The sequence below is a fragment of the Medicago sativa genome, chromosome 3 (genome assembly GCF_051527215.1).
Source record: "Medicago sativa cultivar Bolivia chromosome 3, Bolivia_mono, whole genome shotgun sequence".
NCBI lineage: Eukaryota > Viridiplantae > Streptophyta > Magnoliopsida > Fabales > Fabaceae > Medicago > Medicago sativa.
In genome coordinates, this window is record NC_140751.1 from 25,764,047 (window position 1) to 25,775,945 (window position 11,899).

The window sequence follows — 11,899 nt, forward strand, 5'->3', positions numbered from 1 at the left end:
CTGTTAGAAATCTTTATCAAGGAAGGGTGATACATAAGCTCAATGAGTACAATGTTGTTGATGAATTGAGATTTCTCATGCCTAAACTCTAACAAGGTACGATGTATTTATGACGAAGTTGATCACCTAAGAGTCTCCAAAGGCTAATGCACCCTTTGAACCAATAACAAGTGCATGGACTCTGATGACCGACTATCCTGTCATTACTATGGAGGATAACAAAGAGGTAATCAAAGAATGGTTTAAGCTGCATATGATGGAAGGTAAAGCAATATCCATACAAGAGATCCTTCAAAAGACCCCACAAGCATATGGATCAAGGAAGAGAGGTACTTCTTTCGTGTCTGCAAAAGTTACATTAGCCAGAAAAGCTTCTAAGGTTAGGAGTACTTCTTCTAAGTCGACACCTGCTATTGATTTAACTCCTCCACTTGTCAAGAAAAGGAAAATCAGAATGTCGGTGATTCCAACAAAAGAAGAAGAAGAAATTGAGCCAGTTCAACCTGTGCTTGGTACTATTATGGAAGAGGCTATTGTAGAGGATGAGGTTCCTCTTATCAGAAGAGCTAGGAGAGAACCATAAGAGACTTCTTCAAAAGCTGATATTGTAGCTTCTAAAACTACTAATCATATCAATACTGCTGAAGCTACTTCTAAAATTGTTGATACTGCTTTAGAGAATGATCCCGTTGCCTCATAAAATATTACTGGTATGGAGGCTTCTAAGGTTAGATTTGCTGAAAAAAGGCTATTGTTGCAACTTCAGTGGCTACTGATAACGGTACTATTACTGAACTCATAGCTAATATGAATGTACACTCCTCATCACCCACATCTTCTCACCAAACTCCCATAGTATCTTTTGACCCTCAACCAACACTCTCTGACTCCTAACACTATAATATTCTCGAACCTTCACCATTTCATAAAGAACCCACCCCACCTAAATCACCACCTCACAAAGAGCCTACAACACCAATGTCGGATTCTACTTCTCCTACATGTGCTGAACCCTTGAAAGATGTTGGATCTAAGGGCAATAAATATATTAATCTCTCTAATCTAAGTACAGGTTATGACTCATAATCTGAGACTGAATCTGACTCACCGATATTGGCAATGTTGCAGTCTAAATGTATCGGTCGTATACATATACGTGTAGTACTAAAGACAATTCTTACAAATCTGTAACTTTAGAGTGAAATGTTTTGTCTATTCTTTCTAGCAACAATCAAAATTTATTGTCTATATAAAAAATAAAAATAAAATAAACTATGGCCTAACGTTCATGCAACCGTTTCAAATCAATAGCCTATACAAAATACAAAAAGTTGTGCCATAAATTAATAAAAGAAAGTGTGGTTTAATGTTTAGGTCACAATAGTTAAACCACAACCTAATCCAATCCGAAAAACCGTGGTTTTCTGTAACTCAAAAAATCTTCCCTATTGTTGTCGTATCTTAAGCTACAAATTTTCTAATTTTGTGGGCTAAGATAAAAACCGTGGCCACAAAGAATAATCCACGACCACGTATACCATAATTAATAAAATGTGGCCAAACCGTGGCCTAAGCTTTCAGCCACATATTTATTGGTTCTAGCTACAATTTTAAAAGTGTGGCCTAAATTCAAAAATGTTGTAGTGAATAGATCTTGTAGGTCTTGCTCAAGCCTACTTTCGAACAAAATTCATTTATGAATACAAAAAAGAAAAAAGAAAAAAACTTCTTCTGTCATCATACTGAACTACAAGATGACTACTCCTCACCAGAACATGAAACCAACCCCCTTGTCATTATTCCTGTTGGTCAAGTATATGACATTCCCTACCCTAACAAATCTCAGCCGAAGTTGATGTTATTGGCATTGAGTCATCATACATATGGAAATTGATTCTTAACAAACATCAGTTGTGAACCCTTCTGAAACTTTATCTGATAAACTAAAACCTTAACTTGAAACTTTTGAAACGTAAGAGACCAACTTAAAACTTTTAAAACATGAGGGACCAACTTGAAATGTGATATAAACATAAGGGATCAAACATACAATTAAGACTTTCTAATACTGTTTTACATACTGTCTCAGGTCGGTCTCTCACACACGACTGTTTCACTTCCATACTCACTTTCTATTTCGAACCTCAACCCAAGGTTCACTTCACATGCCACCACTTCTTGCTTCCTTTGACTCAATTTCATGTCATTACTTCTCCAACTTAGTCTCACACCCTTGCAATAATTTTTGAATTACAATTGTACTCTCCAATGTTGCTACTAATTTTAATTATGTTGTTGTTTCCTATAATTCAAAAACACTTGTTGATTAATTCTTTTTCTTTTAAATGTATGTATTGATGACTTGTCTTTGCATAAATCCGCTCTTGTCTTCGTATTTTTCTGCTCTTGTTGAACCTGAACCCCATCGGGTTTGATCGGGTTCATGGGCGAGTTTAAATGCCTTCGAAAGAAAATTAATAAATTTTAATGCATAAAAATAAAATAAACATTGCATTATATATATAGAGGCTGAAGTTTGAACCCCCTAACACCCACTTATCCCCATTAAAAAGGTAAATTTGAATTTCTAGTCTTGACCAAAAATAAAAAGTAATAATACTGCTATAGGCAAAATTATAGTTTTAGTCCCTTAACTTAGTTTTAGTTAACAATTTGGTCTTTTATCTTTTTTTCCTTTCATTTTTGCCCTTTTAGTCCATTTGCATATGAATTTTCAAGCATCAAATTCATGGTTTTATTTTCTTATGGCATTTCAATCTTCAAATTTATGGTCTTCATCTATGTTTACATAAGAATAGTATATTTGAAGGTTGAAAGTTCATATGAAAATGGATCAAAAGGAAAAAATTGAAATTAAAAAAAAAAGATAAATGACCAAACTGCTATCCGAATTAAGTCAAGAATTTTTTTTTTTAAGGGAAGGAACTTAAAAGTGTAATTTTGCCATTTTTTTTTGACAAATTACAATTACATCTTTTTTTTTGAAGGAAAAGTACTATTACATATTTTTTTTTTGAAGGAATTGTTGTTTATAAAAAAAGAATGAATAAAAACCCTTGATATTTTTGCACCAAAAAAATAAACCTAGATATTTCTTTTTATATCACTTTGCGAGTACCACAAACCATACCATTACGACTCCTTACGAGAGAACGGCGAACTTGCTAACCGCCCAGCCCTAACAACATCTTTACCGTATAGAAGCATCCATGGCAGCAGATTGGTCTGAGCTTCCACGCGAGCTTCTGCAATTAATATCACGAAAACTCAACAGTGAACTTTACCTCATTCGCTCTCGTTCCGTCTGTTCTTGGTGGCGATCTTCTATCCCAAACTACTATCAAAAACACTATTTACCCGTAAAGTTTGGACAACTCTCCTGCCAACTATTCGGTTCCCACACCAACGTTGATTCTGTTAGCTACCTCATCAACAACGACATTTTTCTCATCAAACCACCAAAACACCAACAAACTCTCCACCGCCGTCCCTGGATAATCAGAATTGGACCATATTTTGATGGGAAAACCAAACTTTTGCATCCTCTCTTATTTAACGAACCTTTACCATCACGTTTCAATAATGTTCTCGACTTCAACAAACTCTCTGTCAACCATCTTCAACAGATGTCCTTCATCTACCACTTCAACTTGCTCAGTCAAATTGTTTTAAAGTTATGTGTTACCACGTGTCGGGGGGAACAACCTCTCGAATTCCTCACAACTGATTTATATGGGAATCCTATTATGTTGCGTTGCGTGGACAACCGTTCAAAGACGATCCCCAACATGTTAAATTCCTTTCATGGAGGAAATGTTTGTGTTTTTAAAGGGTTGCCTTGTGTAGTAGACAAAACCGGTCGAACTTTTGTGATTGGATCGGACTTGAGCTATCATCTATTAGCTGAGCCTGTGTTTGGGGGTGAAAGTAAATTCTTGATCGAGAGTAGTGAGTTTGAGTTGTTGCTAGTGGATTGCTATAAAAATGGTGAAGTTATTGTATGGATTGATGTGTTTAGGCTTGATGAGAAGGAGAAAAAGTGGGTCAAGTTGACCAATTTAGAAGATAGGGTTTTGTTCTTGGGGAGGAAAGGATGTTCATTTTCTGTCTCTGCTTTCGATTTGGGTTTTGCCAATGGGAATTGTGTGATCTATAATCAGAAGTACTTGAATTTGTCCATTGGTGTTTTTGATTTGGATCAAGGTCGGGTTTTGCCTTTGTCTGATTATCCTGATTATGACAAGTTGTTCTGGCCACCTCCAGAGTGGATCGCCGAGTTGCATTTGTAACAAGGTATGTTATCTTACATTTAAAAGTTTTTAATGTGATTGTGATTGATAGTGCATTATTCTGTTCTGAGATTGGATAAACTTTGAACCTAGTACTTATAAAAATAGAAATATTGACATGTTCTTATATTTTGAAATTGGTATCTAGACTTCAAAATTTTCATAAGCTCCTTTGTTTATCTCTTTCATATACAACTAGCTTTTTCCTTCTTTCTATCTTTGGACCTAAGCACATGACTCTTTCTAAAAGTTAAACTCATACTAGGACAAACTACTTATAAGTAAGGGTTTGACAAGTGCAACATGACATTTTATGCAAAGACTATATGTATTTGCCATAGTTCATTCATTAGAATTTAGAAGCGTTTTACAAGGAAATAGGTTTTTTTTTATTAGAAGCTCTGTTTTTGAGGGAAGAGTAGAGTTGTAGAGGAAGTTGCTCCAAAGGTATTAAGAGAAGGTAGAGGTATTTGTTGCTTAATATAGGCCAAAAGGGAAAATCATTACACTGTATATTATATGCTTTTGTAATAGAAAATGTATACTCTCATTTGCTTACTCTTGGTTGTAGTTTCCTTCTTGTTGTGTGCTTAAATTTCCTTATGGTTGTTTACCTAAAACAGTTTCCTAGAAATGAATGAATGCTCTTACAATTGAACGTGTTTGTGATATTTCTCTACAATGGTCTTATACTAATAGTGGTGGATTGAAAATAGAGCTTACCTAAGAGAATGTAGAGTGCTTCAATTTATGCAGTTAGATGAACTCTTTTTAAAACATTTGTTTCCTGGCATAGACTAAGTGATGCAGTTAGATGAACTGAACCAAAAGTTGGTGTTTTGTACTCTCCGTGTTGTAGTCCATGAATCTAGCAAACCTTTTTATTAAATATTCAGTTAATAGTTTTATTTTACTTCTATAGAAATATAATCAAAATAGGCATAAGGATTAAGGAGGTCCGTGTAGTTGCACTTTGAGTTGTGGGAGAGAGACCAATTCAAACTATATGTTGGTGAATCCTGTGGAAGCTTAAATTTATTTGAACTTGCACTGTGTTTTGCAGTGTGTCTGGCACTTGCAATGCGTGTGCTCGATTTTTTAAACTTGTTACAGATCTTTTGAATTTATTTATAAAGACTTCTTCTTGCTTTTATCTATGCCATCAGACTTCTTCTTTCTATCCGATATTTAACCATCGTACCCCTCAGTTGTCCATTTATAAAGATGTATACAAGAAAAATGGATGATGGACTATTGGATGGTTTAGTATAAAAAATCAGTCATCTATTTAGTTCAATATTTCTCATCTTTTGAGGTTTGTTGCAGTTTCAAGTGCACAGAAAATAGAAAATCATTTGTGGGATCAGGTAAGTTGTATGGAGAGGTGACGGTGTTTCATTGTCGTTTGGGTGAGATGGGGGGTTTCTGGATCTGAGTCTATGTGTAGTGTTTTATTTTTGACTGGTTCCTTGTGCCCAGTTTTCTGCTACCTTATTTCTGATGTAATGAGCACGTTTTGTCACACTTTTTTCGACCTTCTGGTTTTATATGCACTGCTGTGGATCTTTTTCTGTTTTTGGCCTCTCGGTCTCGTTCTTGACTTATTTTCGGTCGCCGGATTGTTGTCGTTCGGAAGGGAAGTGTATAACTAGGGGCTGGGCTGCATTGTGTTTCTTCTACTCATGACTTATAACTGGGCTGCTGTTTTGTCTGTGGATGGTGTTGGTGCTTTGGTTTTAGCTAGAAGGGTTTCTTGAGGTGGTTGGTTTCCGCCTGCAGTCGTGCAAAGGTGCTTTGCAGCCGAGGATTGCGGAAACCAGTTTAATTGCAGGAACTTACTTTTTTTATGTTCTTGTATTGAGGTTTTGGTGTACCTCTTTTGGTTCTTGTCGGCATCTTTTGTAAATCTTTTGACCTGCTACAGCAGGATATTGAATCCCTTTTTTGACACTTTCGGGTACAAAAAAAAGAGATAGAAAATCATTTTAATTTTATAAATTATCCTTGATATGATTTATTAGGATTTGAAGCATATTTGTCATATAATTTTTAACAGAAACTTTTGTCACTTTATACAGGAGCGAAGGAAAGGAAGGACGTGAGACACAACATTGGGTTCATTTCACTTGGCAGCATACAACGCTGATCTTTTTTTATTATATGTCCTCACAATATGACAGTGAAATTGGCAAAAGTGTTTTATATATTTCCCAAAAGACTTGGTATTTTGTTTCAATTCACAGTACTTCTCATGTTTTAAATTTTGAATTGGTTATTGATTCTCCCTCTTTATTTCTATGATTTTTCTCAATGAATCCTTCTATTATACTGAAAAGTTTTGTGCTTGTATTGCTGTTGTTGTTCTTACTCAGTTACAAGATACTTAAAAAATATTCATAGTCATGACAAAAGTTTACTGAAAGAAATGAAGATATATGCTGAGCCTGAGGCAATTATTAAGAAGCTAAATAAGAATGTTATTCCTTGCACTTATGTTCCTTATGAAGTTAAAGAGATATTTAAGGATGTTTTATGTTATTTTTTTTTTTTGTTTATGATTAGAGTTTGAAGTATCTTGAAGTTTATATATGAAATTTAAAGTAATTTGGCGTTTATATATGTGTTATTTTAAATCATTTTTTTGTTTTGTTAATGTATCTTATAACGATGCACGATTTAAAACAACGGTCGAACGATATACGATACATATCCCGATTTGACTATCATACTTCAATCCATATGACACATATCATTAGGCATTGATGGTTCAGTTAGATTACTTGGTCTTTGTGTTGAAGTTATAGTAAATCCAATGTTAATATCTTACATTTTTTTTTTAACAATCAGAGTCGTATACACCCTCCGTCCCAATATAATTGACATACTTGATTATTTCACACATATTAAGAAAATTGTATAATAAACGAGAGAGAATGTAATTCTTATAAAGTACCCTTATTCTTGTAAAAAAATTAAAAGTACTCTTATCATGTATTTTTCTATTTATCATTACCATAAATATAAATTAGAAGATAATTTAATTGTGTTCAATACAATATGATATTTTAACCAAAATCAGGAAACTAGTTTAGGATATGGTTGCCTTGTCTAATTTATGGGTTGCCTCATTTGCTTGTCTCCTCACAAACTCAACACTAGAGTTGAAATAATATTGATCAAAGATAGTTTTATAATTATGAATAATCATCCAAAACTATGTAATGTCCTAATGTGTAGATGAAAAACTATCCACCACTTTTTTGCCATCTAGCTCAAAATCGATAGGTCCCAAATGCAATTGATGAACCCAGTCTAAAGCTGATAACAATTCAAGAGCTTCGCTAACATGTATCTCACAGACTGGAGTAAACCATTCATGTTTTTTCAAAACAAAAGTGCATGTATCATCCTTTATAGAAACTCCTATTCCCACTCTATTAGAAAGCTGGGAGAAAGAACCATCAATATTGTGTAAATAGGTCAATTATTACTCCCTCCGTTCATTTTTAAGTGTCTTTTAGGTTGAATTTTTCATTCATATTTAACCGTCTTTTTGGTATTTTAAGGGTACGATTGGTCAATAATACCCTTTATCAATTACTTTTATCTTTTTCAATAAAACTAATTAATGCTATCTATTTGGAAAACTAAAGTTTGTTTTTTTTAAACAAAGTTTGCTTGTTTGTTTTAAACAAAGTTTGTTTCTTGTTATCTTCAAATTTAAACAAAATTTTGTTCCAAACAATGGTTTCAAGAAGAGTAAAAATTCTTAAATAAGATGAGTAGCAATGGTGAAAATTTTTAAGCGTGACTCTAGCATTGGTTGAAGCCATAGTTGAAGCCTTAACCTTGATTAAATAAGTTGGAAGAAAGTTAATTTTTTCTTAACTTTTGATTAATGTGATGAAGTGGGAATAATTTTTATATTGAATTAAAATAATTAAAAAGATGTGCACAGTATTTAGAGAATTGACAATTGTTTGTTATGAGAGAGAGAATGCACAAAAAAAAAAGGAATTTGTTGGAGAAAAAGATAATAACCGACAATAGTTTGTTACGAGAGAAAGATAACATATTAAATTTATTGGAAAGTAAAAGTGTGTGCGAAAAAATATGAATTTATTGATGGATTAAAATGAGGGTATAATAGGAATAAAATGTGCAAAAATACACATCGCTATTTTAGTGTTAATTTTCTAAAAAGACACTTAAAAAGGAACGGAGGGAGTATATAACAAGGGAGTAATTTTCTTACATGCAAGAGTCGTGTGAGTTACTCATATACATGCCAGGGTCGTTTGAGTTACTATCGAATAACCATTAAGAGAAACTATATTGACAACACTTTCTCCGGCCTATGAATCACACTACCCCTAAAATTAAGGGTGTTCGCAGTGCAATTGAATCGTTTTATTGGAACAAAATGTGTTTAACAATAAACCTTTGAGAGTTTTGATGATAACAAGGTATTAAAAATTGTCAATTGGATAAGCTTATATTTGTTTAAGTGTACAGGACCATAGACAAAAATTTGACATGTTAAATAGGTTCTAAATGAACAAAAGAAAGCTAAAGAATCAACAAAAAGGAAGCTTAAAACGTCTGAAGAGAAGTGCTCCTGAAGTCTTAGTGCTCCTGAAGACAAAGTGCTCCTGAAGTGATGACGTCATCAGAAGCAAGTTCATCATAAGCATCTCATCAGAAGCTGAAGATCACCAGAAGCTGAAGTTCATCAGGAGATGCAGGACTTAAAGCTTCAAGGGCTGTTCAATGGATTTAAACTCGTCTAAGCATTGCAGAAGACTGGAAGAGTGAAGCAACAGTCATTTTGAAAGGATTTGAAGGCATTGGATGCTTGTTCTTTAAAGAGCGTTGACAAAGTACAATTGTATGAAGTGTACAACACTACCACCACTACTCTGTTTTTGTCTCTGCTACAAGACAAGAAAAACAACTCTGCCTGCAACGATGTTCCTTCACAATGGGAATGTATTTGAATTTGATCCTTTATAGGACAACAACCATATCAGGCAAAAGATCATTGGTGATTAATCAAAAGCTTCAAACGACTCTTTTTGATGTTCTGGCAATTTCACAATGTCTCTTTCACACCTCTATATAAAGGAGTGAAGACTCAGAGATTGGTGTGGACTCAACAACAATTTACTAGTGCGAAAACTCTACTAAAATGTTCGGCATTCAAAAGTTCACTTAGAGTTTCATATCAACTTTCATATCATAGAAATTCTAGAGTCTTAAGAGCCTGCATCTGATTTGTATTGTGAACACCACTGATTGTATATCAAGTGTTCAACCTTAAACATTTTTCTTTGCAATTTTGTTTGATTAGAAGTCTCTTGCAGTTGTGCTTGAGCAATAGAAGTCTCTTGATTGTGTTCAGGAGCATAGGAAGTCTCTTGCAGTTGTGCTTGAGCAGCTTGAAGTCTCTTGCTAAGTTTAGCAGTGAGCAGTTGTAATCAAATATTACATTATAGTGAACTCTCCTTGGAAGTGCAAGGGGGACAAGACTACTTCCGGTTTGTGGAAGGAACCTGTATAATTGCTTTGTGTCTTTCTTCCTTCTCTCTCTCTATTTTTATCCGCTGCAAGTTAGTTCTGAACATCACTTCAGAAGCAGTACTCTATCTGCTTCTGACCAAGTGTTTTGAGTTTAGGAGAAAACGAAAAAAAAAAAAGCTAACACAATTCAACCCCCCCTTCTTGTGTTTTTCTCACCTTCAATTGGTATCTAGAACTTTGGTCTGTTGTCTTAACACTTAACAGTTTAACAGAGAAAGATCTAAGAAAAACATGTCTGGTGAAGACTTTGGTTTTGGTAAGAACAACAACAATGCTGTTCCATATGATTATGGTGACAACAAGAAATCTAACTCTTTAAAAGCTCCTAAGTTTAATGGAGATCCTGAAGAATTTTCTTTGTGGAAAACCAACTTCTACAGCTATGTCATGGGTTTAGATGAAGAACTATGGGACACACTTGAAGATGGTGTTGGTGACTTGGTCCTTGATGAAGAAGGAGTTGTTGTTGATAGAAAGAAACATACTCCTGCTCAGAAGAAGATGTACAAGAAGCATCATATTATCAGAGGAGCACTTGTCACTGCTATACCTAAAGCAGAGTATATGAAGATGAGTGACAAATCCACTGCTAAGGCAATGTTTGCTTCTCTTTGTGCAAACTATGAAGGCAGCAAGAAAGTCAGAGAAGCAAAAGCTCTTATGCTTGTTCATCAGTATGAGTTGTTCAAGATGAAGGATGATGAAACTATTGAGGAGATGTACTCAAGGTTTCAAACCCTAGTCTCTGGACTACAAATACTGAAGAAGAGTTATGTTGCTTCTGATCATGTTAGCAAGATACTAAGAAGCTTGCCTGCTAGATGGAGACCTAAGGTTACTGTTAGGACCAACCACGATTTCTAATATGGTATTATCAGAGCCTCTTCACGATTATAGGCCACCTATTATCAGGTTTCTGTTATTAGGCCACCCGTCATTTATGTTCACGCTTCAGATGTGTAATCCTAAGCGTGAGGGAGTGTGTTAAGAGTCTCACAACGGTTAGGAGTTGGCCTGACAATTTGTTTATAAGTGGGGGCAATCCTCACCTCACAAGCCATTTTTGTGGGGTTGTGTTAGGCCCAACCACGATTTCTAATATGGTATCAGAGCCTCTTCACGATTATGGGCCACCTTTTATCAGGTTTCCGTTATTGGGTGATGACATCCTGTCATTACGTAATATTAGGGACTTATTGTGACATGTTGATAGAGTTCTGATGCAATTTAAGCTGTTTTGGAGTGCAAAATGATGAAAAATTGGTGTGCAGCCAAGAAGAATCGCGCTGATCCAATTTACAGCCTTGCCGCGATTTTGGTTGAAAAATTCACTATGTTCTGTAAAGGCAAAATCGTGGCGCGGCTAGATTTTGTGCTGGCAGTTTGTTATTTGCCTATAAATACTGCACTCAAGTTGAAGAACAGGGGTTACGATTTTGGAGAGCAAAGTGCGATTTTGAGACATCAGAGACGGCTAGAAGGATGATTTCTTCAACCTTTTACCAATTCATGTATGTTTTAATTATTTCATTGATTATGCTATTTGTAAACTCGATTATGAGTAGCTAAATCTCTTTGAGATTAGATCCGAGATGAATCTTTGTAACCCTAATTGACACATGTTGCTGTGAAACTCTATTTTGTTTATGAATTCAATTCTAGTTTATTCAATTCAATTGTTCTTAATGCTTTTTATATCTTGATCACATATAACTTGATTTCGTGAGAACGAATGACCACTGACCATGGCTTTCGACTTAGACCTAATTGAATTGTTCTAATAAACAGGGTTAGTCTAGGAATAGATAATCGTTTGTTAGTGATAATAGGTTAACGTTCGATAAAACTTTCAAGAATTATTAGACCACCTAAGGAATTAGGGGTTGTAGTTTAAGAAGAGGGTCCTAACTCAAGGGATTGATTAAGGCTATTTTGTTAATCATTGTAAATTAGAAAAGGATTCATAACAAATAGGTGCAGTAGACCAATTAGGGGAACTTAGAGGATTC

The 11,899-nt window shown here is 34.7% G+C and overlaps 1 protein-coding gene across 1 annotated transcript; it reads left to right on the forward strand.

Moving 5' to 3' along the window:
• The first annotated feature begins 3,230 nt into the window (after positions 1-3,230).
• LOC146936688 (F-box protein SKIP23-like) lies at positions 3,231-4,310 on the forward strand. The gene has a single exon (XM_085757728.1). It carries the CDS (start codon positions 3,231-3,233, stop codon positions 4,308-4,310), a length of 1,080 nt encoding a protein of 359 aa, XP_085613854.1.
• The last annotated feature ends 7,589 nt before the right edge of the window (positions 4,311-11,899 follow it).

Coding starts and splice junctions, on each gene's coding strand:
- LOC146936688 (XM_085757728.1), top strand. CDS start 3,231: ATGGCAGCAGATTGGTCTGAGCTTCCACGCGAGCTTCTGCAATTAATA.